Genomic DNA, 26,746 nt, shown 5'->3' with positions numbered 1-26,746 from the left:
AGTGGTTTGAAAGCAGTAGCTACACACATTCCCAGAAAGGCCTCCTGGTCCCTGAATCAGAAAGGAGAGCAGACATTATTTGCCAAGTATTGTGTGTGTCTATTCAAACCTATCTGGGGGTTACCGCAAAGACTGATGAAAGTTTTTCATATCTGTTTCATCTAACTTAGAAGCCAGCACGGGAGAGCAGGTCGGAAAAGAGTCAGGCGTTGTTCAAAAACACTGCAAGGCATGCTAGCGGCCCTCAGATGCCTGGGGCAAAACATTCCCTGGTTTTACATAGTTTATCCACTTTAACACGCCTACCTCAATAGATCTGTGTTTCCTATTTCTACTGTCTGCCGTAGCAGTTCTGGCATTTCTCTAGCAAGTCCTTTAGTCATTCCACATCTCTAGGAGCCATCCTAGAAACATGTTCACATCGTCTGATGCAGTTCCTGCCATGGTGTTAAATCCTGCATCCTTGCCCCAGCCACCTTCCAAATGTAATTGTCAACACCACTAGACAGCAACTTCAGACTCTGCTCTCATGTCCACTCGCTGGCTTCTTGCCAGTGTCTGACATCATCACATACTACCGTTATATTGGGATAGCATCCCTATTTTACTAGCCGGCTCTACGTGTCCCTGGCTGGGCTACAGTATGACTTCTTCCTGGTTATTGACTTAGTGGGAAGCCCTTGGAAGGCTCTGCCTTAGGAAATAATTCAGTAGGCTATGACAAAGAGCGCAGCACCTGGAAGAAATGGCAGATTGGAGGGCTGAAGCAGGGAAAATGCAGAGAGAGACATCCTGTGGGAAAATGCAGGGGAATCCTCTAGTGCCATAAATCAAGGATGTGCATTTTTTCCAGCTTTATTGGGATACAATTAATAAAAATTGTGTATGTTTAAGGTATATGGCATGATGGTTTGATATACATATACACTTTGAAGTGGTTACCATCGTGAGGCAAAATGAACCCATCTGTCATCTCACATAGTTACCTCCTTTTGGTGTGCTGAGAACACTTAACATCTGCTCTCTTAGCAAATTTCAAGTAGACAGTACAGTATGGTTAACTAAAGTCACCATGTTGTACATTAGATCCCTAGAATTTATTCATCCTGTTAGCTGAAAGTTTGTACCATTTAACCAACCTCTCCCTGGTAACCATGGTGTGGAAGGATGTACAGTATAATTTTTCAATAAATAAAAATTAACAGAAATATCAAAATGACATAAGAATAGATCTAAAAGAGTTCACAATGGCTAAAGCTGGAATAATCTGTCCAAAATATATAATGATAGCATTGGATTATACCCCCAAAAGCATAAAATAAATATCCATAAGCTTGGATGTAAATAAAAGATTGAATAAAGAAATAAATGAAGAGGAAAATCTTTCCTACAAAAGATTCCAAAAAACATGTAGATACCCATCCAGCATTTCACTTCCCACTTCTTTAATTCAGGCTGGACTTAGTAATTCACTTACTTCCAAAGAAACAAGTATGGAAAGGTAAAAATAGTGACTTTACAGTGGAGAAACCTGGCAGACAACTTCTTAACCATGTGATGAAGGTGAATATCACCAGTGATAATTCATATTGATAAGTGTATATGTTTAAGGGTTTTGTTAAATTGGTAGATTTGGGGGTTTTAGAAATTTAAAGAAGTTGATTGGCTTGGGGAGGATGGTAGGCTGGGGAATGGAGCTAGCCTCCTGTTGAATGAAATAGAGTAGAGTGCAAATGGCTCTGAATTTGTGGTTCCATTTACATTGATTAGTCCCATGGGGTACATAGGTGCTAATCTTGTTCAATTGTTACACTTGATGAATTTAGGGCAGGGGGTATTCCATGCAAAATTATGTATCTAGGAGAGTATCCATCACTTTCACTGTGGAAGTCTAGTTGAGTAATTCGATAAGTGCAGCTAAGATCATCATTCCTCTTCTCCCAATGCCTGTCCCCAGCTCACTATGGATAAAATAATAACAGCAGGGGATCAAAGACAAGGAGAGTGACAAGTAGAGACAGAGGGCAAAGAGCAAGAACTGAGGAGACAGAGCAGAAAACAGCATGAGGGGGCAGGAACAAAAAGTAGGAGCAGGGAACAGTGATGCAAGTCAGAAAAGAGTGTGGAACAAGGTGAGGGGGCATGGAAAAGAAAGACAGGGCAAAGGCCAGCAAGAGGGGGCAGGAATTAGGGAAATAAGGGCATCAAATGCTCTTGCACTGCAGGTACAAATGAAGGAACCAGTCACAACCACACAATACACTACAAGTTGCCTTGTTTCTGCTCACAGCTGTGTTCCTCTTCCCACTCCAATTCATACCATATATATTCAATTCCCTAGCATTCAATAAATCTAGAAGGTAAAAGAACACATAGCATGAGCATGAGGATCACCATAATATATCCAGATAGGCACAGGCACGTTCCTAACATGGTTTATGAATTGTCAGTTCCAGGGGCTCAAGACATCCTGTAGCAAGTATGGAACTAGGCATGGTTGTTCAGTCCTGGGAACGTAATGTTCTAGTGACCTCAGGAAAGAAAATGTGCATAGAAAGGGACTTTGTCCTGGGCTTGTGGGTGAGGCTCAATATGGAAGTGTTCATGCAGAATGAGAGGGCAAGTATCTGGAGACTGATCAACTCCCTCCAAACGAGGAATTTCTCATTGGGGATGCCCACTTTGGGATGAAAGCACAATTATTCTTCTTAGCAGTTATATAAATGAACTCAAATATGCTTGATCCTCTGTAATGAGGATTGAAGAGTATTTATGTGAATCCAGGGTCTTACTATGTCACCGGGATTTACTGGACTCCAGAAACTCACTCCATTCTTTTGGTCACTGCTGTTTTTTAATGTATTTTGGTGGAAACATGAATGTAGGAAGAGTTGGTTTGTTTAACTGATGATTTTGATTCATAAAAAAGCATATTCTCACTGACATGATAAGGACCATGAAATGTAGTACAGCACAATAAGGGAAGAATTTAGCCGTCAGTCTCCTGAGGAGTGATCAGAGTCTGTTTCTAATAAGATTCCCCCATGTAAAGGGGAATCCTGCGGATGATAGAGCTTTGCCCCTGGGGGGAGGGGAGCCTCCGGATGGGCGCTACTCTGCAGGCCAGGAGAGGGTGGGAAGTCAGAGACCAAGAAAGAGCGATGTGAGAGCGACAAAGGGTAAGAGAGAAAATGACATACTGGAGGAGAGAAAAATTAAAGAACGACTGAGAGACACAAAGACCTAGAGACAGAGCACAAGGGTTAAGGAGGGAGGGCGCACAGACCTGCAGAGATAGACACCCAGACACACAGACAGAAAGATTCAGAGACAGGGAGTCGCAGGCAGAGACATTCAAAGCAAAGGAAGAGAGTCCAGAGCAGACGCGTCCACACCCGCGCTCGCCCTCACACTAAAATAGTCTGCTAGGACCGCTCTAATGCCACCCAGGTTAAGAAAATCAGATGCAGCCGCTGAGCTCCTTTTTCTATACTGATACTCTCCAGGGGGCGTGTCCCAGCGGGGGGCGTCGTGCCCTCGCCCAGTCAATAGTGGCGCGCAGAGGCGGGAGGGGCATTTTCCCCCAAACAACCCGACTCCTGAGCTTCTCAAGGACACGCCCACGTGCACCTCCGTTGAACCTGGACTCCTGGTCTGTATACTAGCTCCGTCCACAGTGTCCTGTATTAGAGAGGGAGGTCAGCTTGACTTGTTGCCCATCTGGGCAAGCCCTGATCAGCCTGCACACTCACTTGGCAAACTAACTTCCCGGCGCCGTGAGGATGTCGACGGCTGGAGCTTCCCTCCAGAGGGGGCGAACCTTTTGCCTGGATGAATACAGAGAGAAACTCGCGAATACGTCCTACTTCTGAGAGGCCCGCCTTCCGCTTTCGTGGCCGAGTCCCATAGGCTGGCCAGGTTGCGCACGGCACTCCAATTGGAAGTGGCGACTGTCCGTCAAGTATTCACTTTCTGCCCAGACTCCGCTCCAACCTCATGCCCCCCGCTTTTCCTGGTGGATAAGGGAGGGGGAAGTTGCCTCGGTTCTCTGCGGAAGCATGTCTCTTGGTCGGGCACGGGTATCTAAGCATCATTACTTAGGCTGTGAACTTCCTCAAGTGAAGACAGGAATTACCTCGAGCCTTCGATTGTTAGAAAAAATGTCCGTCAAGGGATGGGCGGGTGCAATCGTAATTCAACGAGCAGTATTGGTAGAGAGACGATGCGGACAGAGTGGGGTAGCACCGCGGGAGGGAAGCCGGCTTCTCTTGATTGGGCCATAAGGGAGGCAGTGCCGTACCGGATTGGCTGAACGTGAGCCGCGCCCCCCTCACGCCGCCAGCCTTCAGCACCAGAAGTGGTACTCACCAGTACTCGCCCCGGGTGAAAGCGCGAGCCAGAGCGGTGGCAAGGACTGCAGAGGGGGCTCGCTGGGTTCCCAGCCAGGTCCGGAGATCCGCAAGTGGCGCTCGCCATCTCAACGGTGAGGGAACACCAGCGGGCGGCGGGAGAAAGGGGTTGGGCTCCGCGGGGAGCGGATGAAACTCCGCAACAGGAAGTTCCTTCGGAGAGGCATCGCACCCGGAAGTGTGGCGAGACAGCCGCCGCACCCGGAAGTGTGATGCTTCCGCGGCTACGGGAAGTAATGGTACCCGGCCAATTGAGACACCGGGTTAAAACAGGTGTTTATGTGTCTTTATTTCCTGAGGCTCGGTAGAGCCTTCCTCTTCGGAAAGTGTTGGAGGATGCCAGTATTTGGTCATGTTTTTTAATGTCTCACCCTGTTGAAAACGGAGGGGAAACGAGCACGAGGAGTGTGTACCGGGGTGCCAGGCTCAGTAAAGGCATTTAAGAAGTTTCTTTTGCTTCCCCTCATCCTCAATTCCCCTCCCCCACAGGGATGTGCAGATGGAGGCCGGAGGAGACACTGCTGCCCCTGCCCCCGGGGACGCGGAGGACTTGGAGGACACGCGGTCCCCCAGTGAGGAGGCTGGAGACAGTGGAGGAGTTCACGAGGACCCGCCAGATCCCAGAGAGGAGGGTCTGGAGGAAACAGGTATGCCTTCCCCTCACTGGGGTCTTAGAAGGACTCTATAGCGGGTGTCATTGTTGGGGGAGGGCAATGGGGGACCAGAGAAGAGTTTTGGAACTCAAGGAAGTAGCTTAAAACATAGCCAGGTCAGTAGGAGGTCATTGTTGACTGACATTGTAGTTTAAATCATTGAGGAATGAATAGGACATCAGTGGGCATCAGTCAGTGTTCACTGGGGACTTGGAGTGAGTTTATGTCTGTGAAGAATCAGAAAGGGATCAGTTGGTGTCAGAGAGGGGCATTGGGGATTTAGGATGTTTGGGTCAGTGACTGACCAAAAGAAAGTTAATAGGGTCAGAGGCAGACTATTTAGAAATCGGGTCTTTGGGGGCTAGGGTGTTATTCTTAAATAACGTTGAGGTGGGTTAAGGGGATCAATGAGGGCCAGTGGGCACTAAGGATGTTTACATCACGGAGGAGTGAATGGTCAGTTGTTGGACAGAGTTTTTAAGGAACCAGATGTAAGTGGATGTTAATGGTGATCATTGGTGGAGAAGCAGTGGACATCATCAGTGAAATTATTTGGAGAGTCAGAAGACCAGTAGGAGGGTCTTTGAAGACCCAGGTGGATGGGTAAAGGTATTCTGTGAAGAATCAATGGGGGTCATTGGGAAATCATTGCTCATTGACCACTTTGGGATTAGTGGATGTTAATGGGGTCATTGGAAAGGATCAATGGACATCACAGAATAAATGGTGAATCTTTGAGAACTTGGGAATTATTGGAAAATAATGGCCGATATTGGGAGAAGGTAATTGGTAATTGCGGGGGCATGTGGAGTCAATGAATGTCAGTGAGAGAATGAGAGAATGTGGGATTCCCTGATTTGGAGGGAAATCATAAAATCATTGGGGGATTTTTATGGGAAAATTGTTGAGATATAGTTGCCAATGGATAGTAATGGTTGTTGGGGGACCAGTGGACATCGACTGGAATAAATGGGGGAGGAGTCAGTAGGGGGAATAAAGTCGTGGGTTTCATTGGTGATTGTTAATAATGATCATGGGGAAGGGCAGTGGAGGTCATTATTCAAGTCCTGTGTGTTAGTGTATATTTTGGTGGTTATTGCAGGGAGGGGAGTGGATATCACTGAGAATAAAGGGGATCAGGAGAGTCAGTGGAGATCACTGAAGTCCTGAGTGTTAGTGGAAATTGATAGTGATCATTGGGGAGAAGGGAGAATGGAATAAAAGAAGGTCAAGGGAGTCAGTGGAGGTCACTTGAAGTCTTGGATGTTAGTAGAGGTTAGTAGTAGTCATGGTGGGGATGGAATGGACATGAAGTAGAATAGACTGTGGGTCAAAGCAGTCATTGAAGGTCATTGAAGACCCAGGTATTAGTGATGTTAATGTTGGGTCATTGGAATGTTAGTGAACAGTGGTGGGAGTAACTAAGGGTTTAAGGAAGTCCTGATGATCTGGGCGTTGGTGGATATTCATGGCAGTCATGGGGAGAATTAGTGGTCATCATCAAGAATATAAATGGGTGATCAGGAGAGTCACTGGGGTCATTAGGGATCAGTGGACATCCATGAGAATAAATAAGGGGTTAGGGTAGTGGGGACGGGAAGCATTCAAAGATCCAAATAGAAGTAGATTTAATGGTGGTCATTGAGGGGTGAGTAGCTATCAGGAGAATACATGAGAGGTCAGAGGTATTAGTGGGGGTCATTGAAAATGAAGGTCATTCAGAGGCAAGCAGTATGGTGCTTTGAAGACTTGGGAATGGCAGTTATTGAAAGGGGAATAATTGGTCTCTAGAGATACAGAGGGTTCGATTATAACAATGGGAGACTGGATTATCATGGTTTTAAGGAGATCATGTGGATGGAATTGAGGGGCAAAGGAGATACCTGGAGGTCTGTGTCAGTATCAGTGGTCATTGTGGGGCTGGTAGGGATTTGGTCAGTACTTCAGCACATGGGGTTAGTGGGAGTCCACAGGCAGCTGACCTACCAGGGGCTCCCTTTCAGGATCCGAGATCAAGGACCAGCCACCCGGCCTGCGGTCACCACTGCCCCAGTTGGAGGCCCCATCATGTACCTGTCAGCTCTGGGATCCTGCAGCCTCTGAGAATAGTCCCTTGGATGACCCTGAGAGTGGCTCTGGGAGCCAGGGTGGAGACCCCAGTGATGAGGACTGGCGCAGCAAGAGGAAGCACGTGTTTGTGCTGAGCGAGGCAGGCAAGCCCATCTACTCGAGGTACGGTAGTGTGGAAGCACTGTCGACTACCATGGGTGTGATGACAGCCCTCGTGTCCTTTGTGCAGAGTGCAGGAGATGCCATCCGCGCCATCTATGCTGGTGAGCAAAGGGGCAGGAGGCAGAACAAGACAGTGACTGGGAACATGGATTTGGTTGGCTTGCAAGCTGTAGGTCTGTCTGTCTGGGTTCCTGGGTCACTGTCCAGCCAGCCAGGGATGGATCAGTGGGTGTGGATGGATAGCCAGATGTTTGAAGAAGGGCGGTGGGGGCTGTGTCCATCTGTCTGGTCTTCTCGGTTCTGAGTGATGAAGTCACTGGGATCTAAGTGACTGGCTGCATACTTATCTGAGAGCATGATTTTGGGGGCTGTGTGGCTGAGTTAGGTATCCTTCTGGTGGTGTGTCAGTCCTTGCTCTATCGTCCCCAGCTTCATGCTGTGTGTCTAACCTGATTCCTTGACCATCTGATCACGTCTCTCTACAAATGCCTAAACTCCCCCAGCTGTCCTTAACCCTAGTCCAAGTGTCCACAGAGTGAACACTCAAGCTTGGGCCAGAGGCATGTGTGTTCAGGGAAAGGGCAGAAGAGCTTCACCTATCTCGCTCCAGCCCTCACTGAGTCACCTCTACCCCCTGCCCCATCTCTTCCCTCCCCTAGAGGACCACAAGCTGGTGTTCCTACAGCAGGGCCCACTGCTGCTGGTGGCTGTGTCTAGGACTCCTCAATCAGTAGCCCAGCTGCGGGGGGAGCTGCTAGCTGTGCACGCGCAGATCGTGAGCACGTTGACACGTGCAAGCGTGGCCCGCATCTTCGCCCGTAAGCAGAACTATGACCTTCGCCGCCTGCTGGCCGGCTCGGAGCGCACACTAGACCGGCTTCTGGACAGTGTGGAGCGGGACCCCGGTGCCCTGCTCCTGGGCGCTGTGCGCTGCGTGCCCCTTGCTCGCCCGCTGCGGGATGCACTGGGCTCACTGCTCCGACGTTGCACAGCGCCCGGCCTGGCACTGTCAGTGCTGGCGGTGAGTGGCCAACTGGTGACAGCAGCCCAGGAGCGGAATGTGCTGGCTGAGTGCCGGCTGGACCCAGCTGACCTGCAGTTGCTGCTCAACTGGGTGGGTGCACCAGCCTTTGCGGCGGGGGAGGCCTGGGCACCTGTGTGCCTGCCCCGCTTCAACCCTGACGGTTTCTTCTACGCCTACGTGGCCCGTCTGGATGCCACGCCTGTCTGCCTGCTGCTGCTCAGCACCGACCCTGAGGCCTTCCACGACATGGCCACCTGCCGGCGCCTGGTCGAAGACGGCATGCACACGCTTGGTGCTATGCGTGCCCTTGGGGAGGCTGTCAGCTTCTCTAATGCCCCATCAGCCATTGCCCTTGCCTACAGTGTGCAGGCTGTGGGGGCATCAGGCCTCCGGCACTTTCTCTATAAACCACTGGACATCCCCGACCATCACCGCCAGCTCCCCCAGTTTACCAGGTGGGTCCTGACGCTGTGGGCATTTGGCCGGGTGGGAAAGCTTATCTAACTGGAATGTTTAGCATCTCATAGACATGACTCGGGAAAGAAAGGCAGCCATGCTCTAGAAAGATGCAATAAAAGGGGTCTCTGACTGATGAGGGAAGCTCAACCACCACCCTCAAAGAATCCCTTATTCTCATGGAGAAGAGGGCCCCAGGACTCAAGGAATCTCCTAGTTTGATGGGGAAGCAGGGCCTCCAACCACTGAGATTCCTCAAATCTAATGGCAAAGACTTAGCTCCCTCACTTAATTGAACTCCCAAGACTGAGGGGAGATAGGCCAGCCAAGAAAGCTCTAAACTGACCTTGTGCCCTGCGCCGCTCCGTCACTGCAGCCCGGAACTAGAGGCCCCGTACAGCAGAGAGGATGAACGGCAGCGCCTGTCGGACCTGTATCACCGCCTGCACGCACGTCTCCATAGCACCTCCCGGCCCCTGCGCCTCATTTACCATGTGGGTGAGAAGGAGACGCTGCTGGCCTGGGTGAGTTGGGCAAGGCTCTGAAGGGGCGAATTCCCCATTTCAAGGCTCCTTCCCCTCCGTCGTATCCAGCCCAGCCATAACAAACTCCATCCATCAAGCACACTATGCCTTGCCTGAGCTGTGTGTTTTTGCCTCCAGCACTGTCCCTGTCATTGCACAGGTGTCTTTGAAACCCATAAGGATCAATCACAGTATCTACAAACCTCCATTGGCCCCATGATTCTGTTGGCTGTTCCCCCATTAGCAACCAGTACAGTGTCTTCAACTTTCAAGAGGCTCCATTCTCAGCCATTGCTGTGCCTGCTGATTTCCCATTTTCCCAGTAGGACTGCCCCTGTGTCTGCGGACACCAGTTCAGTTTTGACTCCATGAGTCCCCAGCACTCCTTGAACACCACAGGCTTGGTCCCATGCTGTGCCTTCTACTTGGGATGTCCTTCCCTGGGGTCTTTTCAGGGCTCCTGCCCCACTCTTTCTATGGGTCTATGAGAGGTCAGCTATTCTGGCAGTTTGGTCAAGGTGACCCCTTTGGCAAGGGCACTTCCCCCCAGGCTTGGCCATTTAGTGCACATTTATTAAATCATTTATTGTGTGCCTTTGGTGTATCAGGCGTTGTTCTAGGCCAAGGATTTTATTTTAGTTTTAGTTTTCTTAACTTTCATTTTCAAGCAGTTTTAGACTTCAGAAGAAGTTGCCAAATAGTACAAAGAATGACTATAGTTCCTTCACCTAGTTTCTCAAGAGGTTAACATGACAACAGGAACTTACCAAAATCAGGGAATTAACCAATCAGTACAGCATCTAATCCAGACTTCATTCACATTTCACCAGTTGTCCCACTAATGTCCTTTTACTGGTCTAGAATCTAGTCCAGGATCACATGTTGGATTTATTTGTTGTGTCTCCCTCGTCTGTTTATTCTGGAACAGTTCCTCAGTCTTTTTTGTCTTTTATGACCTTGGCACTTATAAAGAGTTACCAGCCAGTTTGTTTGTAGAGTGTCCCTGAACTGGGTTTTCCTGGAATTTTATCATGACTAAATTGAGGTTATGCATTTTGGGGAAGATTGTCACAGAACTAATGTTGTGGTCTTCTCAGCATCATATCAGGAGGCCCACATGTCAGTCTGTTCCTTTGTTGATGATGTTGACTTTGATCACTTAGTTAAGGTGGTGTCTGTCAGATTTCTCCACTATGAAGTTCATTTTTCCCCCCTTTGTAATTAGTAAATATCATGTGGTGATTATGTCAGTGTTCATCCACTGATTTTAATATCCGTTAATGATTCTTGCCTGCAACAGTTATTACGCTGGTGTTTACTAGATGGTTATTTTTCTAACTATCATTCCTTCTACAGTTAGTGTTTGAAATTCTACGGTATGGAAGCATTTGTCTTCCTCCGGTATTTGTTGAATTTTTAATTTTATATCTGTTTGGTCTCATGGATTTTTCTTTAATTCGGTGAGTGGGCTAAAAGCCTTTTCTGTGCTCAAATTGTCTCTGATTTAGCCCGTGAGAGCCATGATTTCACCAGGCTGGCCCCTGTGTCTTTTTGACCTGTCCCCGTCACTGCGTGAGCACTTCTTTCTGGCATAGGATGTTCCAAACTCATCTTGTACTTTCTCTTTGCCAGTCCATAAAATCAGCCATTTGTCCAAGGAGCTCTTGTACCTTTTAGTGCAGAATGGTATTTCAGAACCAAGATATGGTAGGCCCAGGATTTTCAATTGGGTGGTCAGGGGATGCCTCACTGAGGAGATGACATCTAAGGGGAGTGGGTAGGTAGTGGGCCATGTGTGTATCTGGAGGAATAGTACACCTGCCAGAGGGAAAGGACTGTGCAAATGCTGTGAGATGGGATTGGGCCTGGTGTATGTTTGAGGAATAGCAAGGAGAGGCTACAATGGCTGGAACAAAGGGAGTGAAGGGGAGCAGTGAGAGCTGGTGTGGAAAGATGCTGGTGATCTAATCAGGCTGAGTCTCTCAGGTTGGTGTGAGGATTAAATTGAATTAATCCTCATATTACACTCAGGCTACAGATCATGAAAACGTAGGTTTGTGGAGCTTAGAACAGGACCTGTATACAACAATTGCTCATTAAATGTTAAGTGTTGTTATAACCCAGTCCACTGATGAGCAAACTGAGGTTCAGACCACGCATGCAGACACACACACACACACACACACACACACACACACACACCAGCATCACCCAATTGAAACCAGTAGATCTAGATGATCCCTTGGCCCAACTGAGAAGCCCTAGCCCACCCATGACACAATAATACCAGCTTACCTGCTTTAGCCCAGTGACCAGGCAGCACCAGGTAGGAGCTGCTGCCAGGTGCGTCTCTTCTAAAAAGGAGACAGGCATGGGGCTAGGGTCAGGTGGACAGGATTGGACATGGCCAGCTCCAGCCCAACTGACTCTGTCTCCCCTCAAATCCACAGGTGACCTCCAAATTTGAGCTCTATACCTGCCTCAGCCCCCTGGTGACCAAGGCTGGTGCCATCTTGGTAGTGACCAAACTCCTGCGCTGGGTGAAGAAAGAGGAGGATCGGCTCTTCATTCGTTACCCACCCAAGTATTCCACACCCCCTGCAGTCCCAGCTGCCTCTATGGACCAAGCTTCCCATAATGGCTTATTTCCTGGACCTTGAGTGGCAGAGCTCCCAGATTGGGTGTGCTGGGAACAACCACCTTTGGCTTTTACCTTTTGTCTCCACCTTGGAAATGGGGGGCGGGGGGGTGGCAGGTGTCGTGTGTGCAGGGAAAGGAGGGGTGATGGTGGTGATGGTGGTGTCTGTGGCTGGTGCCTCTCTCCCTGGGCAATGGGGCAAGAGCAAGATCTGAGGGCCTGCCCACAAATGAGAGATGGGCGGCAGTATGACTGCACACAGGTGAGCAAGCTGTATTACCAGCCCCTTCCTGCAGCTCTACCTTTGGAGAAATCCTTAGACCGCTTCCCCTCCCTCTGCCTCACCTCCTCCACTTGGATGATATTCCAGCTTCCGCCAGGGCCTGTCTCCTCCAGTTCTAAGCACTCCACCCTCTTCCTGCATCCAGAGTCTGCCTGCGCTTGAGTGTCCAGGGCTGGCCAAGGTCTCTTTGGCTGGCCCTTGGGGGTTCTGGAATTGGGAATGCAGGGCCAGCCTGTGCCAGGAACTGGCCTGAGAATATTTTAAAGAAACAAAACTATATCAAAGGCTTAAACCACTCCCCACAAGGACATTCTTTTGCCTTTCCTGTACTTCATCCTTACCCGTCATCAGTGTTGGCTGCTGCTGTTAATGAGAAGGTAGCCTCCACTGTCTACGGGGTATGTGACCCAGGGCAAAGCCCCTGACTGCACACATTGGCTGAGATCCAGAACTTTTACATAGAAGGTCCACTTAGCTTCTAAGGCTCATTCATGAAATGGAGATATCCTCTCACAGGCTGTTAAGTGAGGATTTGTAAACGAAAAGGGATTCGAACTCTTGTGTACCACCGCGTAACACATGCACATTTGTCCCAGATTTTCTCACAACCGGCAGAATTACAAGCAACCTGGAGAAGGAGAGACGGCCCTAGGTTTATATGTGTATGCACAATACTAACTCCCCAACCCACTAAGGCCCTAGTTCTGCCCGTGTTTTATCTAAACGCGTTGCAGAGGCATGCCACTAACTGCCTATCAGGGACTCGGGACGGTCCGCTTGTCATCATGAGGAGACGCACACGGCACGCATGCGCACTGCAGAGCATTTCTAGCGTCCAGTTTTTCCCCCCTCCAACCAATCACCCAAGGCGCAGGCGCGAAAGCGCGTTGGAAAATGGCGGGGAAGTTGGAGCCTTTGAAAATGGAGCCGCTGGAAGTCGAGGAGGCTGAGGAGGGTGAAGGTAATAAGGGCCTCTCCCAGCCAGGGCAGTAGGATGGAGCCTTGTCCTAGTACAGTAATGAAATACTGTGATAGCAGTAAAAATTTTAAAAAGTTAAAAAAGGTAAAATTGTAAGCCTCATACTGTTCAGCAAAGGAGATAAATAATACGCATATTCTCATCATCTAGATTAACTCATGTCAGCTTTATTGGACATATTGTTTAGTTTTTTAATGTAAACAATAGACTAAATAGTACGCATCTTTTGTATATTCCCTGTGCATAGAGGAAATATGCACTGGAACGTTAACAACGAACTAGGGGTGGACATTCTCATAAAAATTACTCTGCTGCCGCCACATCTAAGAAAAATAACAGTAATTCCCCAACATCACTTGACACCCAGCTCATATCACGCTCTGTATGGACTCTTAAATCTTAATTGAGAATGGCACTCCTACAGACCTTTTTCTTTTCTCCAGGGCACTTTGATAATGACACCCACCCTCTAGTGAGGGGGTGAAAATTGTCCTACAGACAAGTGGGAATTGCAATCTAGCCAAAAGAAGAGACTTTCCCAAGACGGTGATCTACTATTGTACCACTAGCATTTTTTTATCTATAGGAATTTCCAAAATGTACCAAAGTACAGAAAACAGCATGATGAATGCCCATGTACCCATCGTTTCAACAGTTGTCAACTTTCTGCCCTCCTTTCATCAATCGCTAAACCCCCTTCCTGCACAGTCTTGAAACCTCTGTATTAATAAATGCGTTGGATTGCATTTTCCCAGACCTTTCTATGTAGACATCAATAACAATGATTATTTACTTGTTATTGTCTGTCCTGGGATGTTAGAATCATTTATTGTTGTTTCCCCAGTGCCCAAACAATGCCTGCTTAGCAGATAGTAGGCGCTCAATAATTTTCTTTGTTTATTGTATGAATAATGAAATAATTTTAACATGGAGAGCTCTCAGGTTAGGGGCATACATTGAATGCCAGCTTTCAACAAAGGATGGACAGAAATGAGACATGCAAATCTCATTTATTAAGCACTTACTATAGCTAGCTGCTGAAAAATTTTTAGTATCTCAAATTCATCAAAATTGAAGTTACTAACTTCACCAAAAATAGAAAAAATGTAAAGCATATCAAGTTCCCATTTCTAGCCATCAAAATTGGCTTTGTAAAATGAGGGATAATATCATGTATTGATTATTCTGTGGGGAAAAGGCTGTCTCTTTCCTTGCTGAGAGCTGACCAGGACAGGTTTTGCTAGAGTCAGTTTGGCAGAACACTTTTAGCATCCAAAATGCTATTCCATATCTTCAGTACCATGCTTGGTAATCAGGAGAATGCACAGATGTGTGGACCAGGAAGGAATATTGGAGTGTGTTGATGGAAGCAAAATCCAAGGAACAATCATAGAAATGGCTAAATTTTGGTATATCCATGCTTCGTATGGAATGCCTGTGTGGTGGACTTTTTTTTAAGCTGCAGGAAAAAAATAATTCCAATTTAATTTAAAATAACTAATTTTAAAAGGACAAGGTCATGATTTATTGACACAGAATGAGCTCCAAGAGAGATCATATCTTTATGAGAAAACAATTTGGGATTTGAAAGGGAGGGTGGGTGGTAGTGTCAACTGTAGCCTTGTGTGGGTTGCACAGAAAAATGTCTGCGGGCTAAAGTCCAAACTGATGGCTTAACAAGGGACTTGGATTTGGGGAGCTGTGCAGAAGTACAGGTATTTTTGTGGTTTTTTTTTTCTTTTAGAAAAATATAAGTAGTACTGTATAGTTTTAAAATGTGAGTAAGAGGGAAAATTTGAATCACATCCAAGGATCATATATTAATATTGATTACTATTAACATCTCGGTTTTGGTGGTTATACTGTGGTTATCTGGTAGTTTCCCCTTGTATAGAGGAAATATACACTGGAACATTAAGGAATAATGGACCATGATGCCTGCAATTTGTGGTACAGAAATGGGAAGCCTGATACAAGAGCAAATAGGAGCATGGTGGTCTATTTCTACAACTTTTATGTACATCTTGAAGTTTCAAAATAAAATGTTTAAAAGGGTATCACGCTCTATAGGGTGTTTTGTAACAGATTTTTAAAAAATTATCAAGCTGTTAGATGGATTATATAAAAGATTTACTGGTCACCCATGATTTTACCCCAAGACTAGAACTAGAAACACAGGGGAGAGGAAAACATAGATGGAACTTTCACAGGTATGGTTGTAAAAGCCAGCTATAAAAGATAAATGGGGACAGAGAGGGAATCATGTTCTGGGCACTGGATGATATTAATGGTCCAGTGATTAGTGATGATTGTTAATCTTGGTGTTATTTGTAGGATTGGAGTCATCTAAGAAAATACCTTCAAGTAGTGAAGCTCTTAATGAAGTATCTGGGGATGAAATGTTATGAAGCCTGGGACTTGCTTGAAAATACTTTAGTACAAGAAACACATAGCTGAAGCAAATGTTCGTGAATATTAATGATTGTCAGATCTGGGCAATCAGAGTTCGTCATGGTATCTTCCCTAGTTTCATGTACATTTGGAAATTTTCATAATGAAATATTTAGAAAGAAAACATCCACAAACACCTCTCATTAAAGTAGCTTTAATTTTTTGTTTAATTTCCAAATACTAAGAGTATTTTTAAAATTTTAACATCTCAAGAGAGAACATACTAGCCTATTAAAAGTAATTATATCAGAGAAAGGCACTGAGATTTAGGGCCAAGCAGAGAAGGAAGGGTTTTATTTTTAACTTCACACATTTCTTTAGTGTTTAGATGTTTTTAAAATGTTACTTGGATAAAAATACAAAAATTAAAGGAATACATGAAATACATTTTACTAAGAGATCTGAGTGTCTTCGTGAAAATGTTGGTAGTGGTTACTTCTGGGAAGGGGAATGACTTGGAGAAGGGGCTGTTGGTGAGGGGAGACTTACTTTTTCCTCTATGTTCTACATTTGTTTATTAAGTAATTTAGAAATTCAAATGCAAAATTAATGCATACAAATTTGTAAAAGATTTCATTGAAGACAAAAAGATGTAAAGAAAGTGAACATACCGTGAAATATTACAGCAATATTTAATAAGCTCCGGTTAAGAACCCCAAGTGTACAACACGATTTTTAATGGCGACAAAAATTTCATCCTACAAATGTGCTTTGGGTTGCTTCCATCGTTTAGGATTACAAACAGTGAAACAATGAATATCCTGTCTCTGATCCTTAATTATATCCTTAAGATAGATTCCTAGAAGTGGAGTTTCTGATGTAGAAAAGTTGAGTAATAAGTTTTGGATATTAACTACCAGAAAGTTTTAAATAAAATGTTGTTTTCGCCTATTAGGTTGGCAAAAATGGAAAAGGTTGAAAACATACTTGGCTGGTAAGAGTATGGGGAAGGAATCCTTTCTGGGCCTGCCCAAAACAGGTGGAGGGCAACTCCATAATACCAGTCAAATTTAAAAATATACATGCCCTTTGATCCAGGAGGTAGCCTTCTAGGAATTTATCCAATAATACTCTCCCATGTGTGCACAAAGACGAATGTCCAAGGATAGTGTACTGGGTTGAATTTTGTCCCCCCAAAATTTCATTTCCACTAGAACCTCAAAATGTGACATTACTTGGAAATAGGATCTTTGTAGATACAACTAGTTAAAATGAGGTTATACTGGATTAGGGTGGGCCCTAATCCAATGTATCTTTATAAGAAGAGGGAAATTTAGACAGAGATAAAAAAAAAAAAAAAAAAAGAAAGGTGAAGACACACAAAAAGGAAGCCCCAGTTTGTGGTACTTTGTTTCGGCAACCCAAGAAAACTAATAAAGATGGTCACTGTGGCATTGTTTGTAACAGCAAAAGAAAGGAAACAAACCAAATATCCACCAGTAAGGGACTACTCTTAAATTATTGTATATTCATTCAGTGGACCACTATGCAGCCACTAAAAAGAATAAAAAGATCACCAGTACCCATTGCCAAATGTAAAATACAAGTTGTGCAACACCACTTATGATACCACTTATATAGAAAGACTGAAAATATGCTTGTGTATGAGTTGAATTATCTCCAAGTATGCACAAATAGCTTGTAACACTAATGACCTCTGTGGAGGGGAATTGAGGAATTTGGGGTCTGAGTGGAAGGGACTTGCTTCTATATAGGACCATGGGTAAGCATTTCATTTACTTTTTGGCTCTCATGTGACTTGTGAACTGCCTTTCATTCTTTGCCAAGTTTTCCTTGGAGAAGAGTGAGTCATTGGGCTTTGACCTTTTATCACTGATTTCAAGAGTTTGTAAGATATTAATATATTTTTCTGTTTATTTTTGTTGTTATTTTAAAAGTAACATGGGCTCATGTTAAAAACATATAGAAGTGTATATGGTGAAAAGTGTGTTTGAATCAAGATCCAAATAAGGTCTGTTCATTACAAGTGATTGATATATGTCTCGTCTCTTTCAATCATAGTTTCCTCTCCTTTTTTACTTCTTTGCAATTTATTTGTTGAAGAAACAAGATTGTCCTGTGTAGTTTCCCAGAGTCTTATGATGCTGATGGCATCCCAATGATATCATTTAACATGTTTCTCTGCCCCTTGTATTTCTTTTACATTGGTATTTAGGTATGGAAACCTTATAAGGTTCCCTTTTTGTGGTTGGCAAAAATCCTTCATAGGTGGTGTTATGTTCTTCTCAGAATACCCAGTTGTCTTTTTTCAATGTTAGCAGTCATTAGCAGTCATTAATAACTATTTCCTAGATCCATCAATTCTTTAAGAATTTGCAAACTGTGGTCTATAATAATTTTAAAGACATTCATATGAAATTTTTCTGTCCTATTGCATTGATTAGAACTTCATACCGATTTTGAGCAGCAGCAGCAAAAGTGCTTCCCTTTCTCTCACCCCTGAGTTTCATTAAGTGGATGTATGTGGAGTCCTTTGACCTCTTAGGAAGAACCTGACCCTTAGGGGTCCTGATTCACCCAGCACACTCCATAAACCTCAGAACCTCAGGGACAAGGCACAGGAGGGAGCCTGCTCTGGCTGGAAGCCTGGACCTCAGCCTATCCTCGGTTCTGGTCCAGCGTATCTGCAGGACCCACTGGACTTCCTTCCTCCCTTCCCATTCAGGCCTGGCCCTTTCCCCAGTCACCTCTCACTCTAACTGGATCCTGTAATTCTAGTTTTTGTCTCCACAGGGCAGACCAAGTCTTCAAAGAAGACTGAAGATTTGCTGGCAATGGTGAAAAAGCTACAGAAAGGTCATGTGTCTCCTTGTATCTCAGGCCTCCCTGGGATCTTGAGTCAGGCATGTGCCTGAAACCTTGGGAAATTATCCCCTTCATCTTTCTCCCTCTAATACAATTTATTCTTTGAACCAAAAATACAATGTTAAAATTCAAGAGGTATAAGGGGATACAAAAACCCTACTCTCTTAATACACACACACACACACACACGCAAACACACACTAGTCATCCATTTCCCTGACCCACAAGCCAGCAGCAACTATTTTTAAATTCTTGGGTATTTTTCCAGAGATTTAAAAAACCAACAACATACATTCATGGGGGTGTATTCTTCGTCCACCCTTTTCATATATGAATAGCAATACAAAGGCTTTGCACCTTGCTTTTCTTGTTGAGGGAGGCGGGGCTGGGTTGACTGCTGGCTGGATTTGAGGTTAGACCCCCGCCACCCTTCCCCAGCCTATCCTCAGGTTAAATTCTACAATGCATTTCATTGGTCTGTTCCAAATAAAAGGGAGCCTCCCATTCCCCTCAGCCTGTGGCTACCTGCAGCAGTGCATTAGGGCTGCTTCCTGGGCTAAACTTAGAGACATTGCAGGACTGGAAATGCAGAGCGCCCCTGACCCCCTAACCCCACCCCCAGGGAATTGTCAGTCACAATCAGCCACTTGGAAAAGCACCCACTGTCCTCGCAGTCACAGGAACTGGATTGGGTGGCCTCGGAAAATCCAGGGCTTGAGCTTAACTGCAGTGTGGGGTCGGTAATGAGACCCAGCTAGCTAGGGCTGGGAAGCTTTTGCCCCAACTCTGTGCCGCTGACCTTGAAGTCAAGATGGCTAACGAGGAAGGCTTGTCCATATTGAGCTGTGATATCGGGGCTATGAGAAGGTATTGATGGCTCCACTAAAGAGGTAGTGACCTCCTGTCACTGGAGAATGTGAGGGCTGCCACCCTCAAAGGAAAGCGGCATTTTCCCCATTTCTCTAATGAAGCTAATCCCAGAGTCTGGATGGACAGAAGTGACAACCACCCTGCCAGGCTATTAACAGGGTGGGGCAGGCGGAAGGTCCCTGTTGGCTCCCACCACACTCAGAATTACACCTAGAAGCCTCCACCGTGTCCCAGGAGGCCCTGGTGGCGCGCACCTCCACTTCCCCTCACCTTGCCTCCTGCTACTCTCCACTTGCTTAGTAGACTCACACCTGCCGCACCAGCTCCCAGCCATTCCTTTGGGTATGTGCCTCCCTCACTCCCACAGCAAGGACTACACACGTGTCCCTCTGCCTGGCATGGATCGTCCCTCCACATGCCCCCACCCCCACAGAACTGCAGGGCTCCCTTCCCTCTCTTCATTTGGGGCCTTTCCAGATCCCAAGAAGTGCCTTCTACCCTTTTACTCTTCAACCCGTTGCTTCACTTTATCTCCCTTCACAGCAGTTACTGCCACCCGCATTGATATTATATATCTTTGTTCAATGTCCATCTCTCCCACCCAGAATGTAGGCCTTGCTGGGGGATCTTACAGAGGCCAGCATACAGCAGGCACTCAATAAATGCATGTTGATTGATAGCAGCAGAGACAACAGTGCCAGCACCCACCCTCCTCCATCTGCCTTGAACAGCCAGGCCTCTGTCTTCTTTGGCTCAATCTTTCTTTCCTTCTGCAGAGGGAAGCCTGGAGCCACAGATAAGAGACCTGATTCACAGGATTAATGAGCTTCAGCAAGGTAAACTCTGGGGCCTGGCCAGCTGGCCAGGAAGGGCCTGAATAGCTCTACTCCCTCACCTGTAAAATCCAGGCCCCTCCAGGTTGTCTAAGGTGAGTGTGCAATGTCGCAACCTGAGAGAGAAGAGCAAGGCTAGAGGCTGCACTCACACAGTGTCTTCTTCCCTTCTTTGGCCCAGCAAAGAAGAAATCCAGTGAGGAATTGGGAGAAGCCCAAGATCTCTGGGAGGCCTTGCACGGGGAATTGGACTCCTGTAAGTGAGAGCCAGAGAGGGACCATGACGGCTGCTGCTGCTCCTGTGCATACCTGAGGCTCTGCATGGGCTGCTCTCTCTACCTGCAGTGCTCTTACCCTCTCCAATCCAGATGGCTTCTTGCTATCTCAAGTCATCTTTCAGCTCTTGGTTCAGACTTCACCCTACCGTGATGGTCCCGTGTGAAAATAGAATACCACCTTCTCCCTGCCACTCTCACCGCCCTGCTTGATTTGTTTCTTCATAGTCTTTATTTCCATCTGACTTGGTGCATTTACTTATTTCTAATCATCTCTCCTCTCAGTATAAACCCTGGGCATTCTGCAGAGTCTTTGCACCTTTGACATTTGCAGGAAATGTGAGCAGCGAGAGGGAGAAGCTGGATGAGCATGGACCCCAGTAGGAGATGGGTGCAAGGTGGCAAGGACATACCTCCCCTCCCCTGGGGCTGTACTGGACCTTCTGTGTGACCTTAGGCGTGCCCTTTGCATGAAATTCCCGTGGGGGCACAGGATGTCACCCCTTCCTTGGAGGTTCAAATTGTCACTGTGTTTTCCAGTGAATGGAGAGAAAGTGCACCTAGAAGAGGTCTTGAGTAAAAAGCAAGGTCTGTTTTTTATTTACCAGCTGGTCTGCCTTCATTATTCTACCCCATCACCCCACAAAAGCCCACAGTCCCCACAACAGCCAGAAGAATCCCGCTGAAACCTGAGTCAGGGTGCTTCCCTCTGCTCAGATCTCTCCCTTGCTTGCCCCCTAACTTGAAGTAAATACTAAAGTCAGTGCCCTCCAGTGCCCATCACCTCTTCCCACGCCTGACTCCCCAAGAGCTCTCACAGGGCCCTCTGGTTCTCCCTACAGAAGCACTGAGGATCCTCCAGCTGCACTGCCAAACGACGGAAAGTGAAGCTCAGAGGTAAGCGGTCATGCCCAGCTCTTCCCCATAATATTCCCCAGCCTGAAAGAGGACGGAACAAGAGCTAGGGAAAATAAATCTTGGACACACACTCCTCATTTTCCCTTTCTATAAAATAGATTGGCTAGACAAGAGACTTCCATGTTCATCTCTGATATTAGATGGTGGTATTAAGATTAACTCACCCATTTAATCATTCATTGCTAGTTTCTTTATAAATAAATTTCATCCCCTAGTGTTATTCTAAGTCTTCTCCTATTGGTTGTCTAGCTCTTCTGCCTTCCATTCATTTATCTGTCTGTTCATTTAGGCCCCCAGTCATCCATTTACCCACCCATCCATCTGTCTACCCATCCACCCACTCAGCTATTCATCCATTCGTCCATCAATACATCTGTCCTACTATCCAACCCTTCATCCAGTGAGCCAGTCAGGCATTATCTCTCTGGCCTCTTATCTAAGCATCTTTCATCCATCCAGTCATTCATTCATCTTCTCTCCATCTTTCCAATCATCGAGCTGTTCATTTATTCACTCAATCATCCACCCAGACATCTGTCCATCCTTCCAGCAATCCTTTTATTTCTCCTTCCAGCCATCGTCCCTCCACTCTTCATTTCTCTAACCAGCCATCATCTCTCTTCAGCCAGCCATTTACCATCCAATTAACTGTCCATCCAACTATCTGTCCATCTGTCCATCCTTTGAACCTTAACACATTCTTGTGACTAGAGGTCTCACACCCTGGTGCACCAGGATTTTGATTGTGTGGGAGAACATAATGGATAGTTAAAGTGTGTGCATGCTTAACTACATCACACACAGTCTGAGAAGCAGTTTATGTTCATTTATCAACCTAATCCTCACAATGACAATTAAAGGGCTGATGTTACTCTCCCATCATTACCACCATTTTACATATAAGGAACCAGAGACCCAGAGAGATTAAGTAACTTGTACAGGCTCACAGTGGAATAGCAGATCCAGGCTTTAAGCCAGGACTTTGGAGTCTATGAAACTAAAGTACTTCTCCCCTCACAAAGTTTTCTTGGGAAGGCATGGTTTGATGAGGGACAGGATGGACAGGGCGATGGGCTCGACAAGAGGCCCATAAAGTTTCATGTTCAATCAACAAAAGAAAGGAAAATGATGAAGGTTATGAACAGGCCCCCAGACCCACTGTTGCAGGAGGAAGTGGGGCATCATTCAGAGAATATGACTGAGGTTGTCTTTCCCTTTCCTGGAAGCACATGTTGCATGAGTGCCTGGACCAAATTTCTATCCATAATTCTCAGATTGAAGAGAGTTGTAAACAGAGGGACCTGGGATAACTGCTGAGGTCACCCCAGGTCAAGAACCTGGTGTGGCACTGGGTGAGGAGTGGGAGTGGGGCTTGCATCAGGGAGAGTTTGTTGGGAAAGGAGCTGCTGGAACCAAGGCTTGGAGGATAAAGCCCAGAAAGGAACTCCTAGCAGAGGAGCAGCAGGCAAAGGTGTAAAGGCCTGTGCGTGAGGAACCCCCAGACTGAAGGAGGCTGGATGTGGGTCCCAGCAGGTGTTCTCATTCCTGGGTGTCGGCCCTAGGTTGCATGCAGAACAGTCGGAGGATTTGACGGGCCAGCACAAGGCCCTCTGGGAATTCCAGGTGAGCCTTTGTCATTGCCTCTAACCAAAGCCCCTCCTCTCCTGGCCTCAATGTCTGCACTGGCTGCCCGGCCCACCTCCATGGGATAGTCCTCGACTCCTTCCTGCCTTGTCAGCCACCCATTCAATCCTTCAGCGTTTATCTTTAATCGGGCCACCTCTCCCCATCCCCCACTGCCACTCCATTGCCCAGACTGGTGCAGTAGCCATCGCTGACCCTGCTTCGCTCCTGCTCACCTAGGGTGCTCACCTTGGGTGCTCACCTTGCAGTGGCAAATGGCAACGCTGAAAAGGCCATGGTCACATCATTCCTTATTTAGCTAATGTCACTGGATGCATTCCACAGCATTCCAGGCAGGAGGAGACAGTAGGGAACCCAAGGGCTGAGGATTTGCTGTCCCCGGGATGGCTGGGGGCAGAAGGAGGCAAACCCAGACTTTAAACAAGAAAATAAGCAGGTATCTGGGTGCAAATGTTCCTGGCAGAAGGAAAGACCAGTGCGCAGGCCCTGAGGCTGAACTGTGCCTGGAGCATTTGAGGAAGAGCAAGAGGAAGGTGAGCAGGGAAGATAAGGAGAGTGGGAAGAGATGAGATTTGAGAGTGCACGGAGATATGGGGAGCAATTGAGGGGAAATGCATCTCCAACAGCACCCAGCCAGAGCAGAAACTGCACGTTGAGTTAATAGTTGAATGAATGAATGAATGAATGACCTAATTCAGGTAAGGACTTTGAGCGGCGTGAAGGAGGAATGGTCCAAGAGGACAGACGGACAGGCCTCTTCTCTTTCCTCACAGATGCTGGAGCAGCGACTGGCCTGGGAGATCCGTGCCTTGGAGAGCAGCAAGGCGCAACTGCTCACTGAAGGTGGGACTAAGGAGCAGGGTCGGGGGCGAAGGGCGGTCCCGCCAGCCCGCTGGAGCTTCAGGCCCCGCCTGTGACGCCCCCACCCCCGCAGAGAATTTGGCACGTGCCAAGCTGGAGCTGGTGGAGCAGCAGCTGCGCTTGCCCCCTGTGGTCGAGGGTGCCCCGGCAGTGAACGACGGGTGAGAGGGAAAGACGGCCTCGGCGAAGTGAAGGGGGCAAGGAGGAAGGAATGGGCCGATGCCCCCACAGCACCTCCCCTCCCAGAAGGGTTGACTCTGGGCCGGGTTGGCGGGGCCTTAGCGCGTGAGCTCTGCTCCCGCCCCGGCCCTCCAGCCTCGGCCTCTCTCGGCGACTTCAGATCTCTGTGCCTCAGTGGCTTCCTTCCCATCCCCCCCCACTCTAGCTCTCCTCCTCTTCTCTCCTCTGCCCCTTCTCCACAGGCTAAAGGCAGAGCTGGAGGAATTCCGGGGGCAGGTCCCTGTCCAGACCCAGAGCACCCCAGAGGACCTGGCTGACAAAAAGGAGAGGTCAGGTGCCCGGGATGGAGGCCAGGCGGGCAGAGCGGGAGACAGGACGGGCGGGGGTGTCCCCAGAGTCCCTCAGAGAGAGGGTTTGTGGGGAGCAGGGCGCCCCCGGGGGCTGACGGTGACCGGGCAAAGGCAGCTGCGGTCCGGCAGCCTGACTCCCGGCTCTGGCAGGCCCGCCCCAAGCTCCTGGGCACCCGCCTCGAGGATGACCGGGAGCCGCCGGTGGAGCTGGCCCTGACGCCCCGCAAGGCCAGTAGGACCCTCCCGGTCCCCATCTAACGTAAAGGCCCGCCCAAAAATAAAGGCTGTGATTTCGGACGATCCCCCACCTCCTCCGCTGAGTCTGTGCTCCAGGAGTCACGGGGGTTAGGGAGTGGGGGTGAGGGACGTCTGCGGGCCTCCAGGCACTCTGGGCGGGGCCTCGGCCGGGCTCCGCCCACTAGGCCCTGGGAGGGCTCTCGCAGAAGCTCAGTGCTGTGGATGTCCCTTATCAGCTCAATGAGTAAGTGGGTGTCAAGGCCACCCATCTCCACCGCCGCATCGCGGGTTCCTGAACCATCTGTCTTATTAACAAAAGCTAGAGGGAACGTGTTAAAAACCCACATCAGGTCCCTTGGGTCTCCTGTGGTTCAGAGTCTAATCCCAGTCTCCCAGGGACCCTGCATTCCCACAGACTCCCGCTGACCTCGCGGACCGCTCAGACCTGCCCGCCCACTTTGGCTCCCCTTCACACATCCAGTTCCAGATTTCCACCCTTCTCCAAGCACGTTGTCATCTTAGAGCCTTTGCGCTGCTGTGCCCTCATCTGAGGTGCTTTCCCCCAGGTCTCCCCCGGCTTCTGCCCTTAGTTACCCAGCAGGTCTGTTAGGTATGTCAGCAGTTCAGGGGGCGGGTCCGGGGAACCCCATTCCAACACGCACGTCACACCAAGCCGCTGCCACTTAGCGTGTATTGATGCAAGAAGCATTTGCTGGGTGTCTTTTGTAGCAGACACTATTGTAGGCCCTGGATTTTAAATAGCATGGTCAGAGAAGCTCTCACTGAGGAAGTGATGTCTGAGTAGGGAGGTGAGGGGGGCAAGGGAGGGAGTGGGCTATGTGGGTATGTGGGGGAAAGGTGTACCTGGTAGAGGGAATGGCACATGCAAAGGCTATGGGGGGACTGAACTTAGTTGTGTTTGAGGACCATCTGGAGGAGGCCAGCATTGTGAGGCACAGGGAGGTGAAGACGGAGGGGAGATGATATAGAAGAATTGATGGGACCTAGGAAGTTGGGCCTTGTCTAGCTAGTCTGTTCCGAGACCAGGCCCTGGCACACAGCAAACACTCAGTAAATGTTACCTATCACTTATGATGATGATGATTCGTTATTATTCCCGGCCCATCAGTGAGGGGAACTAAGGTGTGTGAATCACTTAGAACAGGGGCTTGTAATCCATTAAGTGTTTAATGAATTGGTATTATAATTATTATGTTATTATTGTTATCCCTAGGCTACAGATGAGGAACACCAAAGTGTGTATTTCTCTTAGAACAGAGGTTTTTTTATGCAATAAATGCCCAATAAGTGGTACCTATTATTTATTATTTCTCATTACTCTTCTTATTATTCCCAATTTAGAGATGAGGAAAATTGAGGCAATGAATGTATACAGTAAACCTACAATAAATGTTAGGTCTCACTATTGTTGCTATTAATATCCCAAGTGCACACATGAGGCCCAGGAAGCTTTAATCCCTGCATCATGGCTCACACTAGGCCCAGCTGACCCCAGGCCTGGGTACGGATCCCCTACCCCCACTGACACTGCCCACCTTCCTTAGTCCAGCTGCCAGAAAACTTTAGTTTCTTCCTCTCTGTCACACAAATGGGGAACATCCTGGATATTTTACTCATTTATCACTTTCCGCCTAGGATTCAAATCCTGGCTTCCCTGCTCAGTGACTGGGAAGTTTCCTGCTCAGGCAAATTGTTTAACGTCTCCAAAACTCAATTACCAAATTTGTGAAATGGTGATACCAACTGCACAGAACTTATTATAAACCTGGCCATCTCCTCACTCCTCCTGCAACCTCCTCTGAGCCCCTAGATAAGCTCAACTGCCCTTTGTGTGGATGCGGTGTAGTACAGGAGATGGTTGGTGCACAGGAGAGTCTCTCCCAGATGGAACTCTCAGCGAGGGGACTCACCCCACCCACTTCGTCTCCCTGGTGAAACGCCTGAAAACAATAAAAATAGACACTCTTTAGCCTTTTCATCTTGATTGTGTTGGGATCATGGGTTGGGAAGGGGAGCTGAAAAGGCAGGAGGCTGGTCTTTGGCAATGTTGACTAGAATGTGAGCCTTGCACTTCCAAAAGAC

General features: G+C 47.6%; 2 protein-coding genes across 3 annotated transcripts; both read left to right on the top strand.

The window, feature by feature from the left end:
- The first annotated feature begins 4,337 nt into the window (after window positions 1-4,337).
- MON1B (MON1 homolog B, secretory trafficking associated) lies at window positions 4,338-15,255 on the top strand. Of its 2 annotated transcripts, none has more exons than XM_019710899.2 (6): window positions 4,338-4,483; window positions 4,899-5,056; window positions 7,066-7,395; window positions 7,954-8,773; window positions 9,151-9,298; window positions 11,749-15,255. In XM_019710899.2, the coding sequence occupies exons 2-6, from the start codon at window positions 4,909-4,911 to the stop codon at window positions 11,956-11,958; spliced, it is 1,656 nt and encodes a 551-aa protein (XP_019566458.2). In that variant the 5' UTR covers window positions 4,338-4,483; window positions 4,899-4,908; the 3' UTR covers window positions 11,959-15,255. The 2 variants fall into 2 exon arrangements, with proteins under 2 accessions (XP_019566458.2, XP_019566467.2); XM_019710908.2 differs by lacking the exon at window positions 4,338-4,483 and adding an exon at window positions 4,559-4,682.
- Window positions 13,114-24,727, top strand: SYCE1L (synaptonemal complex central element protein 1 like). Its single transcript, XM_019710930.2, has 10 exons — window positions 13,114-13,174; window positions 18,404-18,466; window positions 20,122-20,181; window positions 20,360-20,434; window positions 20,994-21,041; window positions 21,296-21,350; window positions 22,934-22,994; window positions 23,789-23,858; window positions 23,950-24,037; window positions 24,299-24,727. The coding sequence occupies exons 1-10, from the start codon at window positions 13,114-13,116 to the stop codon at window positions 24,621-24,623; spliced, it is 906 nt and encodes a 301-aa protein (XP_019566489.2). The 3' UTR covers window positions 24,624-24,727.
- The last annotated feature ends 2,019 nt before the right edge of the window (window positions 24,728-26,746 follow it).

Source organism: Rhinolophus sinicus, linkage group LG11 (assembly GCF_036562045.2).
Source record: "Rhinolophus sinicus isolate RSC01 linkage group LG11, ASM3656204v1, whole genome shotgun sequence".
Classification (NCBI taxonomy): Eukaryota; Metazoa; Chordata; class Mammalia; order Chiroptera; family Rhinolophidae; genus Rhinolophus; species Rhinolophus sinicus.
Note: the sequence above shows the minus strand (reverse complement) of the source record. Positions and strands in the feature narration are given on the sequence as shown.

Coding starts and splice junctions, on each gene's coding strand:
- SYCE1L (XM_019710930.2), top strand. CDS start 13,114: ATGGCGGGGAAGTTGGAGCCTTTGAAAATGGAGCCGCTGGAAGTCGAG. Junction 18,467..20,121: donor GGTGAAAAAGCTACAGAAAG/GTCATGTGTCTC, acceptor TTCCTTCTGCAG/AGGGAAGCCTGGAGCCACAG. Junction 24,038..24,298: donor GCCCCGGCAGTGAACGACGG/GTGAGAGGGAAA, acceptor CCTTCTCCACAG/GCTAAAGGCAGAGCTGGAGG.
- MON1B (XM_019710899.2), top strand. CDS start 4,909: ATGGAGGCCGGAGGAGACACTGCTGCCCCTGCCCCCGGGGACGCGGAG. Junction 5,057..7,065: donor GGAGGGTCTGGAGGAAACAG/GTATGCCTTCCC, acceptor GCTCCCTTTCAG/GATCCGAGATCAAGGACCAG. Junction 9,299..11,748: donor AGGAGACGCTGCTGGCCTGG/GTGAGTTGGGCA, acceptor TCAAATCCACAG/GTGACCTCCAAATTTGAGCT.